General features: G+C 46.4%; 9 protein-coding genes across 9 annotated transcripts; 4 read left to right on the plus strand and 5 right to left on the minus strand.

Annotated features, from left to right (window-relative positions):
- The first annotated feature begins 945 nt into the window (after positions 1–945).
- On the plus strand, positions 946–2,803 carry BDCG_06061 (ADP-ribosylation factor 6). The gene is made up of 6 exons (XM_045421781.1): positions 946–1,092; positions 1,177–1,523; positions 1,605–1,760; positions 1,828–1,974; positions 2,056–2,168; positions 2,238–2,803. The coding sequence occupies exons 2-6, from the start codon at positions 1,430–1,432 to the stop codon at positions 2,286–2,288; spliced, it is 561 nt and encodes a 186-aa protein (XP_045277575.1). The 5' UTR covers positions 946–1,092; positions 1,177–1,429; the 3' UTR covers positions 2,289–2,803.
- BDCG_06062 (dynactin 5) lies at positions 2,217–3,855 on the minus strand. The gene is made up of 2 exons (XM_045421782.1): positions 3,596–3,855; positions 2,217–3,531 (listed from the first exon to the last, which is right to left on the minus strand). The coding sequence occupies exons 1-2, from the start codon at positions 3,632–3,634 to the stop codon at positions 2,974–2,976; spliced, it is 597 nt and encodes a 198-aa protein (XP_045277576.1). The 5' UTR covers positions 3,635–3,855; the 3' UTR covers positions 2,217–2,973.
- A 581-nt stretch (positions 3,856–4,436) lies between these two features.
- BDCG_17238 (uncharacterized protein) lies at positions 4,437–6,748 on the plus strand (the record flags this gene model as incomplete). Its single annotated transcript, XM_045426383.1, has 7 exons — positions 4,437–4,689; positions 4,744–5,161; positions 5,218–5,325; positions 5,426–5,625; positions 5,708–5,854; positions 6,028–6,300; positions 6,360–6,748. 7 exons carry the CDS (start codon positions 4,437–4,439, stop codon positions 6,746–6,748), a joined length of 1,788 nt encoding a protein of 595 aa, XP_045281524.1.
- BDCG_17239 (alpha-glucosidase) lies at positions 6,749–7,207 on the plus strand (the record flags this gene model as incomplete). Its single annotated transcript, XM_045426384.1, has 1 exon — positions 6,749–7,207. One exon carries the CDS (start codon positions 6,749–6,751, stop codon positions 7,205–7,207), a length of 459 nt encoding a protein of 152 aa, XP_045281525.1.
- Positions 7,208–7,513: 306 nt separating this feature from the next.
- On the minus strand, positions 7,514–12,214 carry BDCG_06064 (pfs domain-containing protein). Its single transcript, XM_045421783.1, has 6 exons — positions 10,551–12,214; positions 9,942–10,487; positions 8,988–9,879; positions 8,413–8,919; positions 8,168–8,359; positions 7,514–8,113 (listed from the first exon to the last, which is right to left on the minus strand). The coding sequence occupies exons 2-6, from the start codon at positions 10,471–10,473 to the stop codon at positions 7,873–7,875; spliced, it is 2,364 nt and encodes a 787-aa protein (XP_045277577.1). The 5' UTR covers positions 10,474–10,487; positions 10,551–12,214; the 3' UTR covers positions 7,514–7,872.
- Positions 12,215–12,297: 83 nt separating this feature from the next.
- BDCG_06065 (amidase) lies at positions 12,298–14,738 on the minus strand (the record flags this gene model as incomplete). The annotated part of the gene is made up of 8 exons (XM_045421784.1): positions 12,298–12,563; positions 12,617–12,696; positions 12,752–12,928; positions 12,990–13,300; positions 13,351–13,553; positions 13,620–14,053; positions 14,107–14,492; positions 14,562–14,738. 8 exons carry the CDS (start codon positions 14,736–14,738, stop codon positions 12,298–12,300), a joined length of 2,034 nt encoding a protein of 677 aa, XP_045277578.1.
- A 747-nt stretch (positions 14,739–15,485) lies between these two features.
- On the minus strand, positions 15,486–15,771 carry BDCG_17240 (uncharacterized protein; the record flags this gene model as incomplete). Its single annotated transcript, XM_045426385.1, has 1 exon — positions 15,486–15,771. The coding sequence occupies one exon, from the start codon at positions 15,769–15,771 to the stop codon at positions 15,586–15,588; it is 186 nt and encodes a 61-aa protein (XP_045281526.1). The 3' UTR covers positions 15,486–15,585.
- Positions 15,772–16,423: 652 nt separating this feature from the next.
- Positions 16,424–17,383, plus strand: BDCG_06066 (uncharacterized protein). Its single transcript, XM_045421785.1, has 2 exons — positions 16,424–17,019; positions 17,108–17,383. Exons 1-2 carry the CDS (start codon positions 16,702–16,704, stop codon positions 17,138–17,140), a joined length of 351 nt encoding a protein of 116 aa, XP_045277579.1. The 5' UTR covers positions 16,424–16,701; the 3' UTR covers positions 17,141–17,383.
- Positions 17,384–17,550: 167 nt separating this feature from the next.
- BDCG_06067 (uncharacterized protein) lies at positions 17,551–18,585 on the minus strand (the record flags this gene model as incomplete). Its single annotated transcript, XM_045421786.1, has 4 exons — positions 17,551–17,800; positions 17,876–17,966; positions 18,023–18,104; positions 18,175–18,585. 4 exons carry the CDS (start codon positions 18,583–18,585, stop codon positions 17,551–17,553), a joined length of 834 nt encoding a protein of 277 aa, XP_045277580.1.
- Positions 18,586–18,671: the final 86 nt, after the last annotated feature.

The following is an 18,671-nucleotide window of genomic DNA, read 5'->3' on the forward strand; positions in this document are numbered from 1 at the left end:
ACTAATTATTAAATAAACATGCAAAGTGACTATATATCAGATCTCAAAATGAAATCATGACTTGAAAAAAATAAGAAAGTGATTTCATTTGATCTCATTTAGTTTCATTCTTGATATAAAGTTATTATTTTTAAACATTTTAAGGTTTTTTTTAGACTATTTTTAATTTTTTAAAAAGTAACACTTTTTGATAACACTTAAATGAGATTTAAAGTCATTTAAAGTAATAAAAATAATTTAAATTGAGAAGTGAAAATCATGATCTCATTTGAAAAATGTGACAAGAGTAGACAGTAAGTCTCACTGAGACAATATGAGACTACTATCTAATGTTAGAACCGTGTAATGGGATCTGTCGAATTGACAATGAGACTATCAAAAATTCTGGTCCTGGTCCCAGACACGGTCACACGGTCAGTCTAGTTGCGGGGCGGTAGAGGCGGTGATGGTGGTAGAGAAGGTAGAGGGTGATAGGGGTGGTAGGGGTGGTAAGAAGGGGGTAGAGGTAGGGGGTGAAAGTGGTAGGGGGAGCTGCGGGGCGGTAGAGGCGGTGGTGGTGGTATAGGGGGTAGGGAGTGGAAGGGGTGGAAGGGGTGGTAAGAGGGGGGTAGGGGTAGAGAGTGGAAGTAGAGGGGGGGCTGCGCAAAGCAGCAAAGCGAGCGTAAGCGAGCATTTGATGCTTGTAACTAGTTAGTTAATGAAAGGGGAAAAAAAAAAAAAAACTATTGTAGTGAGTTGCGCTTGGCACAGTTAGTGTAGGCTACTGGGGCAAAAGAGCTCAATCACCACCAGCGCCTGCTGGTAGAAGGGCCGACCAACCGCGGGACCCCCAACAGTTAGTGCTCATTTAAAGTTCGTGGATTGAACTTGCTTAGTCATTGTTCGTGCCGGTCCTTTGTGATCTTTCTGCTTTGGGTCTAGCTCCATTTTTCCCCATGTCCTCACGTGAGTTAAACCGCAGATGGGACTCATTTACGTGAAAAGAACGAACCACCTAGCACAAAATATCTAAATAGTAATACTGCCGGCTGCAGGCGACTTTCTCATTGCCTGTTCCACAGGAAATACAATCCTAATATTTCCTTTCCCTGCGTGAGTGCTGTGTTGTCCCTCAATCTCGGCTGAGCTGCGCCAGCCGAATGGTTGGTCGAGTGGAATTACTAACTTGTGTTTCAGCGTGTTTCTTATTCATTTACCTCGCAGGGCCTGACACTCCCTTAGTTTTCAATTATCGAACCCCCATTTTTCTCCTCATCTGCTCCACCATATCAGGGCCTAGAAATAGATATCAACCGATTGGACTTTGCTTTATTGCCTGACACGCCATTCTTACGCTGCGTACTCCTCCGAAGCCGTGTTTTGATTCCTCCCCCTGAATTTATCCGCACCACTCCAATAGCTCCAGCGACGCTAGCGAACGACATTCATAATGGGTGTCCAAGTCTCCAAGATCATGGGAAAGATCTTCGGGTCTAAAGAAATGCGCCTTCTCATGCTTGGCCTTGACGCTGCGGGGAAGACGAGTGAGTAATGCTATATCTCCGGCCGTAAAGCCTTCCCCTAATCCCTAAGTTTTACGGAGCTAATTGGCCTTGCGTTACAAGCAATCCTCTATAAATTAAAACTTAACCAAGACGTTACAACCATCCCTACCGTCGGATTCAACGTCGAGTCTGTTACCTATAAGAATGTCAAGTTCAACGTCTGGGATGTTGGTGGACAGGACAAGATTCGCCCTCTTTGGCGACATTACTTTTCTGGTATATCTGATGTTGCCATTCTAGCTAGGAATGGCCGTCAACTAACTTTGCGATCGCGGAATTGTAGGCACCCAGGGTCTCATTTTCGTTATTGACTCGAACGATCGTGCCCGCATCGACGAAGCACGCCAGGAACTTCATCGGATCATCTTGGATCGAGAGATGAAAGAGGCTTTGCTACTAGTTTTCGCAAATAAGCAAGATATTCCAGGAGGTAAGTCTAGCCTATATTTGGTTAACAAAATACTGCTGTTTCACTTTATTCCTGATGCTGATCACAACTTTCTTATCACAGCTATGACACCCCAGGAAGTCACTGACAAGCTCCAATTGACCCAGCTGAAGGACAAAGTGTGGTTTGTTGTCCCAAGTTGTGCGACCACAGGCGAAGGACTGTTCGAAGGCTTGGTACGCATTATTTTGTCCCCGCGCCCCCAATTTGGTAGCTAAATGTACAGAACTAACATTAATAACTAGGGCTGGCTCTCCAACAACGTTAAGTCTCAACCACAAAAGCAAATTAAATAAACTCCATCAGCTAATGTCCACGGCCTCATACCAACTCCTTGAACATCTACCTCGTGCACCCGCCGCTGTACACCTGATACTTTTCAGTATGCCTAGGGCATTATTTCTCTACCAGTGCTCGGCCCGAACCTTTTTCTCCGTCTACTTCTCTACCTTCCTTCTGTCATGAGTCAACGCAGCATTGACCACTTTTGTCTTTTCTTACTGTTCATTTTCGTTTTTCTATTTGCGATCCTCGTCACATGATATTTCCACCGTATGCATTTATTTTGTGTTTTCCTTGTTCACCCCGAAATTATTTTCCTTATGATATCCCCTTTGTTACTTTCATTTCTTTGTATGGGGTTCCCGTATGATATTTTCCACCCAATATATGGTTTTGTAATATTCATTTTCACTGATAATTAGACCATGGACGCTTAACAGAGCATATGGAAGATTTTTCAACCATGCGTGAAACACATCCAGTAAGCTACATTATATCAATCCAATGTCAGTCGATCGAAATTTCCGTTGTTTCGGTACTAAAATACAGGTGAGTTACCAGCAGGTCTGCCTCTGGACCATATCCCTTAAAACCCCAATCATAATATACTGTGACCAGTATCTCAAAATCAAACCCCGGAGTCACCCAACGCCGTACAACCCATGAAAAGAACAGAGATAAAATTGAATACATAACCTTTTATTTTCCAACATTCCTATATCTCTCTCTCGCCAGTCCACCTTCACCCCCCTCAATTCCATAGCCTTCCCCGATTTCCCCAACAACCCTAGCCGGCCTGCCTCCCACAACGCACCAACTCGGCACCACCATCCCCGGTGGCACCACCGCGCCGTCTAACACAACGACATAATCCTTCAGGATAGCCATAGACCCTATCACCGCTTCTTTTCCAATATGCACATGGTTGCCAACTGTGGCCGCCTCCACGACTGCCTTCTCCCCAACAAAAACATGGTCGCCAATTTTCAACGGGTAGAATGAATGCACACCACGATGTAGACGCGAGGGCGGGCGGAGGAGGCAGGAGCGTGAGAGGTATGTGTAGCGACCTATTGAGACAGCGACGGCAGGGCTAGCTGGCGCTGGGTTGGAGGATGTGGATACTTGGTGATCAGATTGCTGCCTGAATAGGTCACCGCGGATGCACACGTCGGCTTGGATGACTGTCTTGCCGCCGAGAATGATGTGTTGGGTTCCGTGTACTTGGGATCGGCGGGAGACCTTGTTTCCAGTGTCCTGCAGGCAGAAAGTTAGACGGGGTGAAGCTTAGTAATGGAAAGTGTGTGATAGTGTAAATTACAGTTTCTATGTATTCTCCCTTGACAGCCTTGGGAGGCATACTTGCGACGCCCCCTCTTGTTTTGGGGAGGAAATCGGAGGAGAACTGCGAGTCGGAGCCAGTGTTTTGTTACCAGCCAAGATATTTATTTTGCCGGCTCTTTGAGACAAAAGCTGCCCAGGCGGTGAAGAGTCGGTCCACGTGACGGACAGAGCCCTATCCCTTTTAACAAGGAACAAAGGTAACCTTGAAACGAATATCCTATTCATATTCAAGATAATGAGTTATGTCCGTTAGCTTCGGGCAATGTGCACGGTGGTCTTCTTTTAATTTCTACCGACAACCGCGATACCTACCTTAACCCGGTATTTCCCCGACCGTGGTCAAATCCGCGCGCAGATTTGTTTGCTAGCCCTACGGACGGGGTCTATCGTCGCTTGATTTCTGCGATTAAGCTAAATATCGTTGTATCTTGGATCGTCCATTAATTCTTGGACTACCCGATTGTTGTCAGTTGGGTACTACTGTCGTCCTACGTACCAATGCATTTTCCCGTTCATTAAGCGCATGCAAACGTCACTCGTCAAAGTGCGTGAATGCCCACCACCCAGTCCCGAGTCCGCGAAGGCATCTGGACACGGACAGCAAACTTTTGCTCTCGGCTTTGAATACTTCAGCTGGTGGTGTGCACTAGTAGAGGAAGAAATCCTATCTTGTCTAAGCCCCTATAAAGAGGACCAACATTCCACTTTGTAACATGACCATTTACCATGCTACCAACCGGCACCATCCTTTCCAACACGATTCACCGACATTTATACGTGTCCTGAGAGTAGCTAAATTTCCAATTTCATGGCTCACCATGGCGTACTCTAGAATCGCGAACTGGCGGACCAACATCCTGTTGGTATCACTTCCAGTCAATGGATATTATCCACCCCTGATATACGCGGCGCCCTCTAGCACACTAGCTAGTGAGAAGCCTGTATTCACTATGCCAGACAACGCGGATCGAGGGGCCTTATTACTTCCAAATATCAAAGATCCCAAATCAATGAATGCGCAGCATGTGTGTCCAGGATATCTTGCGTCCGATGTCACCGAAACAACGCATGGTTTCACGGCCTCCTTATCTCTCTCTAGAAAGCCATGAAATGTCTATGGGACAGATGTGAACAAGTTGAATCTTACGGTCGAGTATCAATCCAAAGACAGGCTAAACGTCAATATCGTACCGGCCCATATATCCCGCTCCAATCAATTACATTATATCCTCCCCGATCATGTGGTTCCAAGGCCAAAGCCCAGCGAACCGTCGTATGCTCATAGCGGCGAGATAGATCTCAACTTCAGCTGGTCGAACGAACCCAGTTTTTCATTCAAAGTGACCCTCAGGAGCACAGGGGACGTGCTTTTTGAAACCACGGGAACGGTGTTGGTGTTTGAGAATCAATTAGTCGAGTTTGTCAGTTGGCTGCCTCCTGATTATAACCTTTATGGGCTAGGGGAACGCATCCATAGGTTGCGGCTTGGAAACAATTTCACAGCTACCATCTATGCAGCGGATGTAGGGGACCCGATCGATACGTATGTTACCATTATCTACCTATACATGCACGATTCGACATTTATTATATGTATAGCAATCTTTACGGCTCCCATCCTTTCTATCTCGACACTCGATATTTCGAAGTTCCAAAGGATGATAAGCTAATCCCTGCTACGGACAATGAGCATGATCCTTCACGGACGTACGTATCGCAACTCTCACGGGGTATTCTTACAAAATGCTCATGGGCATGAAATTCTCCTTCAACCTGACAGCCTCACCTAGCGAACTTTGGGTGGCAGTATTGATCTGTACTTCTATTCGGGCCCATCTCAACCTGAAGTGACAAGAAGTTTTCAATTCAGTATGATTGGGCTCCCACCATTACAGCAATATTATACTTTCGGATTTCATCAGTACCGTTGGGGCTACAAAAGTTGGACGGAGCTAGAAGACGTGGTGTCCAACTTTGAGAAGTTGAAATTCCGCTCGAAACCATTTGGTGAGAAAATCGTCTGTTCGGCTCCAGTGGATAAAAGCAGGGCTAATCCTAAAGTATAGGTCTGATATCCATTTTATGAAAGGCTATCGCGATTTCGAGTTTGACCCTAACAATTATCCCATCCCAGAAGGGCAGAAATTCGTCTCCACCCTTCACCAAAAAGACTTGCACTGGATTCCGATGGTGGATGCAGCATCTACATCCCTAACCCTGAAACCCCCGCCGATGCGTATGCCGAGAATATCCCAAAATTACGTTTTTCCCTCCATTGATCGTTGAATAGGTACAAAACATTCGAGAGAGGAAACGCTTCAGATATATTTCTCCGAAACCCGGATGGCAGCGTTTACATTGGCGCGGTATGGCCGGGATATACCGTGTTCCCTGGTTTTTCCGCTTCAGGTTCCCGAGAATGGTGGTCAACTGAGCTAAAAGAATTTTTCAATAAAGTTCCATATGACGGGATCTGGATTGATATGAATGAAGTCTCTTCCTTCTGCGTTGGTAGCTGTGGTTCGGGAAACCTTACTCTCAACCCAGTCCATCCGCCTTTCCAACTACCGGGAGAACGTGGCAATGTGATTTATGATTATCCCGAGGGCTTCAATATTACCAACGCAACCGAAGCCGCGTCCGCGTCTTCTGCTTCCCTAGAACAAGCTTCCAAAACTGTGGGTACCCCAGGAGCACCACAACCAGGAGGCCAGATTACTTTCGCACCACTCCCATTCTAGGAGTTCGGAACGTTAACCAGCCTCCGTACGTTATAAATCATGTTCAGGGTGATCTAGCAGTTCATGCAGTATCACCAAATGCCACAAGTGCCGACGGAACCCTCGAATATGATATCCACAACCTGTTCGGACATCAACTTCTGAGCGCGACTTATCATGGTCTCTTGGAGGTCTTTCCAAACAGGCGACCTTTTATTATCGGCCGATCTACATTCTCGGGAAGCGGGAAATGGGCTGGCCACTGGGGGGGCGACAACCAGTCCCGGTGGGCTTATATGTTCTTTTCCATCCCTCAAGGCTTGTCATTCTCCCTCTTCGGCATCCCGATGTTTGGCGTCGATACGTATGGGTTCAACGGCAACAGTGACGAGGAGCTGTGCAACCGATAGATGCAACTTTCAGCTTTCTTCCCATTCTACCGCAACCACAACGTCCTCTCGACCGTATCGCAGGAGCCCTATGTGTGGTCATCGGTCATCAAGGCCACCAAATCAGCAATGGCAATCTGGTACGCATACATGTATACGCTCTTCCATCAAGCACACACGACGGGCTCAACCGTCATGAGAGCCTTGGCTTGGGAATTTCCTAATGACCTAAGTCTAGCATCAGCGGACCGTCAGTTCCTCCTCGGTCCTTCCCTTATGGTAATCCCAGTTCTGGAGCCTCAAGCTACAGCTGTGGACGGTGAGATCTGGTATGATTGGTATGCCCACACACCGTTCAAGGCAATAGCAGTCAAAAACTCCACCATTGATGCCCCACTCGGCCACATCCCCCTTTACGTTCGTGATGGAAGCGTCCTCCCAATGCGAGAGCCAGCCCTAACAACACGAGCCGCGCGGTAATTCTCCTTGGTCTCTCCTCGTCGCATTGGATAGAGAATCCAAAGGGACAGATATATATCGACGACGGAGAGAGCGTTAAACCTAATTCAACTTTATTAATCCATCTCACTGTGGAGGGGAATAGCATACATGCCGTCTCCAATCGGTCGTATGAAGATACAAACTGCCTTGATAGATTACAAGCTCATCGGCATGCGGGGTTACGTTCAACGACCATAAACTCCCTTACGAGTTTGTGGCATATAATAAGACATCGCGTGTCTTGGCCGTTACTAAACTGAAAGAGTTTATGAATGGGAAGTACACGTGGAGTGAGGATTGGGTGCTGAGGTGGTGATGGCGGGCCTGACGTCGTCAAAAGGAATTCAATCGGTGAGAATTTATCCTGAAATATGATTACTAGTGTATTGAATCTCCAGGCTGATCTGGGATTTAGGCAGTGAGCTAGTGGGCAAGCTAGGGGCTTTGGCCTCTATAAGCCCCCTAGGACTCCCTATCCTTTAATTAAGAGATGGAATCGCAATACTTATGATTTTCTTTGCAAAACAGTATTTTAACATTGAAGGCTCGAGGGCTGATAATATTGTCAACTTGTAGATTCCGAGAAATGCCAGATGCCTGTAATAGAATGTTCGATTCCAAAAGAACAACTTAGCGATATGCTATCATCGATAAAAATATGCGACTAGTTCATCGTAGGCCTTTTGTGACTCATCTTCCCCTGGTAGCTTCCCTACGAGCTGGAGTCGTAGTTGTTGAGCCTCAGCCTTGAGTCGATTGCCTTCTTCAATCTGGCCGACATCACGTAAGACCTCTGCGAGCTGGTATTTTGTTCGCGCAATTTCGGGCCGTCTGTCTATGGCATGTTTATTTGTATGTATCTTAAGTGACAGCCGAAGATAATCGCTGTATACACGGGTCAAAAAGAGGCCTCGCAAACATTCGGGTCGTGAAACTTACATTGCCATTCCGTACTCGCCTTGTTCTCGTAGGAACCAGGCAATTTTGTTGTAACAGGCTGCGGTCTTGTGGTGAGTTATCCCAAGTACTAGTTGATGCACTATCATGCTTTGGGCGTAGAGATCAAACGCGGCGTCAAAATTTCCCTTGTCGATGAGAACATTTGCAAGAGCTGACATGGCCCAGGATTTCCTGTGTCGAAGATGTTACTTGGCGCTCCAGAGGAAATTTGGGTTTAGACATACTGTGCAAAAGGTGCCCCCGTCACTTCTTCCAGCTTTTTGATAATGTCAAGGCTCTTCTGGTATGCGGCAGTGGCTTTGTCAAATTCCTCCACCATCCACCAGCAGCGACCGATATTCATGTAATTCAAAGATAGTAGTTGCATCTGATCATCTGCGTACTTGGGCGATCCTTCTCGAATCGCAATGGCCCTTTCATGCAAGCGGATGGCACCGAGCGGATTCGTGCCGGCGATAAAGACACCGATATCCATGTAGGAGTTAGCTAATTGAGGGTGATGTTTGTCGAGCACTTTGGCAGCAACTGCTTTCTCCTTGATCTCTAATGACCTCTTGGCAAATTCGACTGCCTTATCCGCCTGGGTTAGTTCGTTGTGTATGTCAGCCTGTAGGCTATACAGGTCAGCCAGCAGCAGGCCGTGGTCCTGGAGATCAGCCCGGTTGTAAGCGGACTCTGCTGAGCCAACAATGGAGAAGCTAAGATCGAACCGACCCCTCTCAAAGAGATACCTATATCAGGATTAACAAGGTAAATTTCTGCAAAGGGTGGGATAGTGTCGTAAAAGTCATCAACTTACCATGCACAGCAGTAAAGGAGTTCAATAAAGTCATAAGAGAGTGTTAAAGTGACTTGCTCTGATAAGTTGCGATAGCGATCATTGAATGCTAGCACATGCGGTACGTATTTTTCACATTCCCCCCACTTTTCGTTCATATGGCTACGTGCTTCGCTCTGTAGAGGAAAATATTGGTGGAGCATGGCCACCGCACTTTGGAAAGCAACTTGGGCCCTGGCTACATCTGAATCGAACTCCTCTGCGATTGTATAGGCAACAATTCTATGAAGTCGTAGATTTGGTTCGTCCTCCAATTTGTCTATAAGGGAGTAGCGGCCCAAGTCTCGCATAATCCCATGACGGCTTATAATGTCAGCCAAGTAAGGTATCCTATTTTGCTTATCTTCTAGTAGTGTCTCTGGAATTCTGTCGGGATCAAAAAAGGAGAGCATGCCCAGGGCCCACAGGGAATCAATGCTGAGTTTTGAAAATATAACTGCAAATGCCGTCGCGGTGGTGTGCGAATAGCCAGGGGCAGAAAATTCATTGGGTGTCGCCAGTAATTGTCGCCGCTTCGTAGAGTCGGCATATGCTTCCCGGAATTGTGAGATACTACACTTTGACTCCCGTATATAGGAGGCCATTTGCTTAATGGTGAGGGTGTGGTGCCCAAAAGACTCAGTGATTTGCTTGGCTTCGTCATCTTGAACTCGGACACCACCGAGCTGCTCACGAAAATATATCGAGCTTTCTTCTGGGGAAAAGGGTTTGACTTCCATTCCCATATCTAGTTGGGACCCAGACGCAGGATTCTGGCTTGTCACAAGCACCGCACCACGATCCGAGGAAGGCCAGAACTGGTTAATGATTAATAGGTCATCGGCATTGTCCAGGACGAGTAGCCAAGGCTCGACTAATAATAGCGTCAGAACCATACCCACACGATCAACTAGGAAGATATCCAACATGACTGACCTGTGCGTATAAACCATTGATTGACAAGTTTCACAATCGCCCGCTGATTCTTTATCGTTGTCCCATCAGAGAGGTTTAGTTCCCTTGCAATATCAGTGAAACCCTGAAACAGCTTCTCAGTACTACTAGCCGAAACCCAAAAGATAGCACGGAACATTTTCTTGCTCCTGTACACGAACTCCGTCGCAATTTGGGATTTGCCAATTCCTGCAAGACCATACAAAGCGAACGATTGTAGTCTCGGTGTAGCGTCCATAGCGGGAAATAATTGTTTAGAGATAGCCTGCAAGATATCACGTCGCCCAAAAAAACGGTTGTTCCGGGGATATATATTTAAGTAGATGGGTCGATCAAGCGTGCCTGAACTTCTGAGTCTGGTTGATACCTTGGCGGCTTCAAGCCCGCGATCTGCGGTAATTAGTGCTCTACGCCTATCAACTATCGCCGGGCTCGAAAAGGCGGAAACGGAACCATCTGCGAACTGAGAAGGTTGGTCTAAGGATACCTCGAGCTTGCTTTTTACTGGAATCATCTGAGAGTTACCACCTGGAGAAAGTTATTATCATTTAGAACTGTTAGTAGGGGTTTATTGGTACGTAGTGGACATACATACACCTTGATTGGGGCCGAACACATGTCTTTGGCTCCTGTACCGGGAGAGATCTTATCAACTCTTTTGCATATGCAGCAGCTGCAGCCGCAGCATAGGGGCCCCAACGATCATTTTTATGAGAATCCGAATAGTCACTGATTCCCCGAATGACTAGGCAGTCCAGTCCATTCATCAAGCCAGCAGCTTCCATTTCGAAACATAAAATCCCGTACCGCTGTTGAATTGTATCCCGCTCCACAGCATCCTTTATGACCACGTCTCCAGAAGCAATAAGGCCGTAATGAACAACCGGGTCGAGGTTACCACGTGAGGGTCGGTGTTTTGTCTTGGTCAGGTCACATTCGTCACAATGTCCCTTGCCGCTAGCATGGGAGTATTCTGCAACGAATAGCCGATCAAGCTCCTCGCCTTGGTACTCAAAGATCTCTCCGAGCTTCTGGTGCTGCTGTATCATACTAGCCAGATGATAGGGCAAGGAGGATTCATGTAGCCGGTGTTGTGATTTGAGATACGCCACCGCATTCAGTAACATTTGGGGTGGTTTATTCAAAAAGCCTGTGCACTGGAATCCCTGGCCGTCTATTATCTTTCCGAACCGGTAGTTTAGGACACCACCACGCCCATCAGAAGGCTGGCTAACCACAACATCTCCAAGTCGGATATCATGGTCATCACTCGGAGCTCCTCCCCCGATTCCCACCACGAGAGTAAATTTCAGAGCCGAGAAGGTCCGTTGCATTTGTTCGGCCACTCTTGTTGCTGATGTGGTGCCATGTAGACCGGCAGGGAGACATGCGATGACAGTATAATACGATGCGATTCGGCCAACGGTGTATATGTTATCGTCGCTGGGTGGCTGCGGGGGGCATGGGTAACGTTCATCCAGCATCGCTTCAGCCACCACCAATTCATCTTGAAGGGCACAGATCCACCCTATCGTGTAGTCGGTTGTAGCTGGAGTATTGCCCGAAGCCATTTCTGAGCGATCCGCTGTATTTTCAAGACTGGATTTGAAGAGTGCTTGGAATATGAGGGGTTGAAGAAGGATTCTGGGGTTTAGTCTACGTTGAGAGAATCTAAATCCCACTATGCGCAATGTAGATGGAAGTCATGGAGGGGAGGAGGTGGGGATCACATTGTCATCAATATTAAGACGGCAACCCTTTTCAGATTAAGAGGAAATCAGACTGGCAGAAAATCTAAGGCTGTGCTTGAAACTTCACAGTCCATAATCCGAGCCGCATCATCAGCCAATCAATTTTTATGACCGTGCACAGAGTGAGCCACGTTGGAGTGGGGAGTACACTTATACTGGCTACCCCACTTGGCGATTTCAAATTGAGACGGATGCGTTTTGGTGAAGCGATCAGTAAGAACGAATCAGAGAATCTAAACCGTCATCTTGGGGGCCCGAGAGCCAAATCCATTTATCCTGGTCTTCGACTGCACAATATCCTAACAAAAGCAGCCACGTTGTGGGGGCCTACAGCCCCTACACCTAATCCCCGCCAGCAATCCGGATAGGACCTTATCGTACCATGTATGGAATGTACTTTGTCCTTGCAATCTTTGCCATAAGCCGCCAAATCCATCCACTAGTTATTATTTGAATCTGTAGCTAGAAATTTCACAATCACTGAGAAAAAAAAAAAAAAAAAAATTAGTTACCGACGCTTTGGTAAAGAGCCGAGACCTAGTCCATGTATTGAAATGTCCAAAAGAAGAAGCCCTAGCCGCAAGAGCCTAGAGAATGTTTTCCCGAAGTAAGACACGTTGATTCGACGGTATTTGTCCCGTAGAATCCCGGGGAGCATCGTTGGTCTCGGTTACTTTTAAATCAAAAGCAGTGCGCCCAACATATACCGACTTTGAGAGGTTCGCAGCTTCCATAGTATTCTTTATAAAGGAGGTAAAGGCAGCATCGGTACCTCTAGCTCCTACAAGCCCAAGGGCTACCGGGAGCCACTCCTCTCTCTGTGTCACTCGAGAGTGATAGGACGTTTGGCCAACTATCGAGCATTAGTCGCTACCTACGGACTACTGCACTAGAAGTGTGACGTACTGGGTAATATGACCTCAGGGGCTCCTGCGTAAACAGAAATGAAATAGAAAAACCAGCCTTCGCCAGTCCAAGATGGGCGTCTGCAGGCCAATCAGCGAAGGTTAAGAGAGAGAGAGAGAGAAGTGGAATGCTTACTCTCGATATTCGTCTCTAAAACTGGGTTCCCCTTTTGTCCATGGCAGGACCAAGATGCTTTCAGAGCAGCCATTTTCGTCGGCTAACATCACATTCTGTTCAAACCATCTCCGGAAGATTTCAATCTCCTTTTGCCCCCGTTTCTGCGACTCCAGTGTCTGCTTTGGCAAAAACTCCCTTTCGCAGTGTTAGAATATCGTCGCAGCCAATTAGTTGATAAAGAAAAGAGGCAAACCACATTTTCCATTGTAATTGGGGATTTACTGGAGGAGAATGGCCAAACACGCTGCTATATTCCGAGTGGAAGTTCTTGAGCATTCTCCATTGATCTGGAGCGGATGCAGAGACAAAGGTCGTTTTGAAGTAATCATCGATAGAAACGTCCGTTCCAACCGGATTTGTTTCCGCCCAGAGTCCGCTTAGACTAATATTGGTTCGCTTCGTGCCAATAGCATTCTCGAGCTTTCCGATAACGCTTTCAAACACAGCGGAACTCGCCATATCTTCAACTGGCCAGTATTCGTTGGGGTATATAATTCGTGTGGGCTTCTGTTGAAGTGTGAGCAGGAATGTGCAAGTGCATACTTCAATTATCTTACCTTGAAACAGGAGTGGATCTCTGCATGTTGGTTATAAAGCACCGAAGAGGCAGCTGTAAGAGTTTCGATATTTCTCGTAAATATCCCAAATGTATCGAAATTTTTGGAGAATGGGATGACGCCTTTGTTGTCGATTGCATCTGTGGATGGCCTGATCGCAAATAGTCCATGAACAGCGGCTGGAGCCCGAACACTGCCGCTGCCTACCGTGGTGTATTCAGTGAGAAATTAATCCAATTAGTATGCCTGATAAGTGGAACACTACTTACAATCAGTGCCAGTAGACAAATCTAGCCAGTCATAGGCAGCCACCGCTGCACCGCTGCCTGAGCTACTTGCACTTGGAGTTTGATATCCATCTGCTCGAGGATTCCACGGCGCATGGTAGTCCACCCAGTCGCCAGTGGCCCATTCACTCTCTCCAAACTGGGTCGACTTCAATTTGCCAATCACGATGGCCCCATGATCTAGCAAGCGTTGAACTCCAGTGGCACTTTTATCTCGAGGCCCATAGAGTCGAGCATATGCACGCGATGATCCTGTGGTTTTGATCCCCCGTACATCTTGTGTGTCTTTCACTGCGATTCGCAGTCCTGCCAATGGTTTTTCCTCGGTGGGTGCATAGTAAAAGCGTGAAGGAACACCGATAGTCAACGCTAGTGGATGTTCTTCCGTGAATACAGATATGTTGAGTGAATTGTACCTGTTGAAACAAGTCAACAGAGTTAGAGATATTCGAATAACATTTCCACTTACAGATATGGATCACTTGGTGACTGAATTGTTGCGCTCATGAATGCTCCCGCTGTATCAGGATATAACCTGTGCACTTTGTGCAGCTGACCAGCATTACAGAAATAAGGAGCAAAGTGCAAGTCTAGAGATTCCGGGTTGTCTGCGGATAAAACTTGGCTGCCCCAAGTATCAAGTGTCTGCTGCGCCGCAGGGCTGATCTGGAACGTCCGGTAAGGGGGCTGGGGCAGAAAGATGATGTAGCGTAGAAAGCTGTATGTCCATACATCATCTTTGGAAAGCTTCCTTCGGATCTCAATGAGATACTCTGGGGTGATCGGAACATCGGTGGCGCGAATGACGGTACAGGGGCCTGAAACAGGCACGCTCTCGGAAAACCTGCGCGTATCCTAACAGAGTCATAAAGTTACCCAGTGTCCCTTCCCTCGCACGGTAAATGAAAGCGATGGATTATCTACCTTGGATGATGGGGACACGAAATAAGTGGCTTCATCAAGAGTGAAAACAGATGGAGGCTGCTGAACGACGAGGTTCATCTGGTCCGGTTTTCCCAGAACGGCGACGCCTAGGCAGAAGAGGGAGAGTGTAAGAATGAGCAAAAGACCAGCTGAGCGAGCGCTTTCTAACGGTGCCATATTCAAAGCTCCCAAACGACTAAACTAGCTCACCTCCAACGCAGATATGTATATATATATGTATATATATATATATATACTTGGTTGGCTTTTACCTAGGATCAGGTAGTAGCTAGTTTAGGGAATGTAGCCAGGTAAGTTTGTAGTAAGCGGTGGTGGTCACATGATGATGCTCACGAACCTTGGAACCTTGGCACGGATGGGGCCGCGAAAGACCGGGAAAGACCCACAAAGACCCGCCCGCGCCGACTGTTGAGAATGCTTATTTTAACGTGTTTTGATACTTTGGTAGGATATTGGTATAGTATAGAGACGGGAGCACTGTTACTAGATTAGGCTATGTACTGCGCAAAAACCAATAATATATATATATACATATATATATACTAGCGCAGACTCCACTGGGCTCGGGGCCGAGGCACTAACTACCAGGGCACACTACACTGTGTCGTAAAATTAACTCAGTTGGCACTTAACCGTGCCATGCTTACTCACTCTCTGTAGTGAGTGCGCCACAGCGTACGGAAAACCACACCGTAAAGAAAATATTTTGAATATAGTGATCTTCAAAAATTAATTAATAATCACCACCACATCTATCTATAACATAAAGATTATCTATATACTCATTAGAAGGTGTAGAATCCACTGTAGGTTGAGATTCTATAGAATTATCTTGTTGTGGTTGAGTGGCTGTAGATTTTGTAGGTTTGATTCCAATCAATTGAAGAGTCTTATTGAACATCTTTTTCATCTCATCTGCTCTACAGGTCGCGATCTTGCAATTGACATCCTTAATAGTGAGGACTCCACCTACTTGCACCTGCCTGCGGGAGGATTTGACAATTCAACATCTATTTGCTTGATAATGATCTGCAAGTTCATCCTCACGGTGTGCATTCAATTCCACCTGAATCATGCTACCCTTGAAGATCTTGTTCAACCACCTTGTCAAACCAGGTGTAAGGGTATTCTTCACATCTTCTAAGGTCTTGGCTGCTGCATTGATTTGATGACATAGTTTTGCAACCATCTCTGAGGAGGTTAATTGCAAGGAGGCAGTGGCGGGGTAAAGTGATTGCATACATCATCATCACCATCATATATGTTGAGATCCGGGGCATCATCAATGGTAAGAGGTCTCAATCAATTGAGAATTATATCGTGATTAACTGGATACATTTCACAGTCAGCAAAGCCAGCTCTCACAGTGTCAGGTTTGAATGCTTACAGTCAGACACTCTTCAGATTAGCAAGGAATTGTCTGTCATTATACTGCTCATATCTGTAGCAGGCGGCCTCATTAATAATATCCAACTGATGAATTCATATCTTAATTGCCTCTTCCTGGCTGTCATTCAATGCTCGATTCAGTGGAACCCTCATAGTCCTTGATTTCTTCCCGTTGATCCTCCCATACAAGGTGGCATATGGGACTTTGAATTCTCGCGACAGAGACATGATTTTTAATTTTGAATTGCTTTTGTACGCGTCAACAGCTCTTTGCAACTGCTCCTCAGTGTAATTAGAAGATTTAGGCATGGTTATAATTAATGATGATTATTTGAAGATGAAGAATGAAGATATTGAAAATATTTTCTTTACAGTGTGGTTTTCCGTACGCTGTGGCGCACTCACTACAGAGAGTGAGTAAGCATGGCACGGTTACTGCGTAGTTAGTTGCCGGAAGCCTGCCTGGACCGTTCGTTGGATTGCCTGCTGATTCCAGTCGAAGTGGGGAGTCTCTATGGGCGGGGAAAACACAAGGCTAAAAATGCGCCCACTTTTAAATACTGAGTAGTTACCTACCATCTGTTGTTTCATTTCTTTGCTCTGGTAGAATAGTTATTGCTTGCCAGTACGATTACAGACTGACACCAACGCTGCTCCGCAACCATTCGAAAATATCCCCCCCACCAGCAACAAACCCAAAGAGATCGCTTGCTTGCTCCTACGTATTGCTATGTCTACAAATCCAAATCCAAGAACGGGCACGTCTTTGCCAGCTCTGGTCCAGCTCACCGTAAAGACCGACCCGTGGGATATTGACGGCAAGCCTGAACTGGGCCCTTCCCACCAACCCTGGAGAGCATACTGGCCACCAGATATCACCGCTGTCAGTGAACGGGAGTTATCTGCTAAGCCATGGCTTACATGGAAACATGATCCCATGAAGATGAACAATAAGCCCTGGTATGACTGGGTCCGCCCAGACTTGGATCCAGAACCATCAGACGGGTGGTGCCCCCCGGAATGTGTATATTGCGGCGGAAGAGGCTGTGTAAGATCTTTTCTTTCTATTACTTCACATTGCCGAAACAATCTTGTTTGGCGAAACATCCTTTGAGCGTCTAATAATATAATTATAGGGTCCCCGCTCGACTGGTGCTGAAGGGGCTTAGGAACGGTTTATTATACGAGGGAATGATCAGAGGCTTCAAGCTCGTTCAATTGATATTGCGTTTTGTCTTTTATGTTTGTTATTACCTACATATACGCACACCCCCAGAAACTGAACAGGATAGTTGGTACCTTGCACTTGCACGTACACTACGATTGGAAGAATCGTTGTCCGTAATTCAATGAAGAGGGAGACACTCCTTGAAATACAATATACGAAAAATCCCTGAATTCCTCAACTCAACCCTTTTTCAGTCATTGGCCTCATTCATTTTTGTAGAAGACGTATGTCCTGACTTCAATACTTTCTCTAAAGAACGGGTTTTCCGGATCACGATTCGGATATAGAAACGATACATGCGGAGCATCTTTGCAGCCGTTAGCTCATATCATCTTAGGAGTCCGCTTAATACTAACATTGCGCAACTTTATCATTTATGATAGCCTCGGAATCAAAACACTTGAATATTAAGGCTTCGGTTGCGAGCTGTCCCTCCATGTAATACCATCGGTGTTTGGGATTAGCCCAGAAATTGTAAGTCTCTCCTAGGTAATCAGGGAAGACAATATCTGTCGGCACTCGATCCTCTGGTGCCACAGTACGATAGTCACACAGGGCGAGCGGTGCATCCTCGACTGGACCAACTAGCGGCTTCCAAAAGCTGAGTATAATTAGTGAGTCGGACAAGGAGCCAATAGATGAAACACTTGGAGGTGGAGGACACTAAATGACCTACTTCAGTATTTGGATCCGACACCCGCGATACCTTTCTGCCAAGTCAGGATGAAAATGGCCCAGTCTTCGCATTGCGGCCCTAGCACTCTCATCTGTAGATGTTTTGTTGATTAGCGACCAATATTGGTATAGGATATGGAAACCTTACCACAATGAACCGATCTGAATGGCTGTGCTTTCCCTGGTTGGCCCCTATGATTGGGAGGTAAGGTTGGATCTCTTCGCCGAACCTGTGACATTCAGTCAAAAGCTGGTCAAAACAGGGGAAGTTTGGGATGCTGAAGCTAAGGCAGCAAGTACTTGATAATCCCAAGCTAGGACATAGTCTGCATTCAACTCTGTGGTCAAAAAATTTTCTACCTCCTTGAGGAAAGTTCCCTCAATTGCCGCAGGGGAAGCGAAACTCTGGTAGTCAACTGTTGTCTCAAAATCTTTGTACTGAAACCCGGTGGTGTCAAGAGTGAAGAGATCTTCGTGGCCACGAACATCGGTGATGCAAACTTCACGACGGCAGTAAATAACGTTTGATTGTCGCTGTCCGGGTTCAGATGGAGGAAAGTTGAGAAAAAAAGGTTTCTCTTTTTCATACAGAGGTAGACGCTCGGTGTAGAATATTAGGGAAACAAGCTGGGAAGGATTGAACTTATCGATTTCGGCTTGTTCCACCGGTGGTTTCGACGATAGCTCAAATTCTTTGGAAACGCCAGCCATGTTTTTTTATGTTGGTAGTGATAACCAAGCTCATCAAGGAATTGGGGTTCAAGATATGTACTGTAGTTACTGGTATAGCGGTGCAC

The sequence above is a fragment of the Blastomyces dermatitidis genome (assembly GCF_000003525.1).
Source record: "Blastomyces dermatitidis ER-3 genomic scaffold supercont1.6, whole genome shotgun sequence".
In the NCBI taxonomy this organism is placed as follows: Eukaryota; Fungi; Ascomycota; class Eurotiomycetes; order Onygenales; family Ajellomycetaceae; genus Blastomyces; species Blastomyces dermatitidis.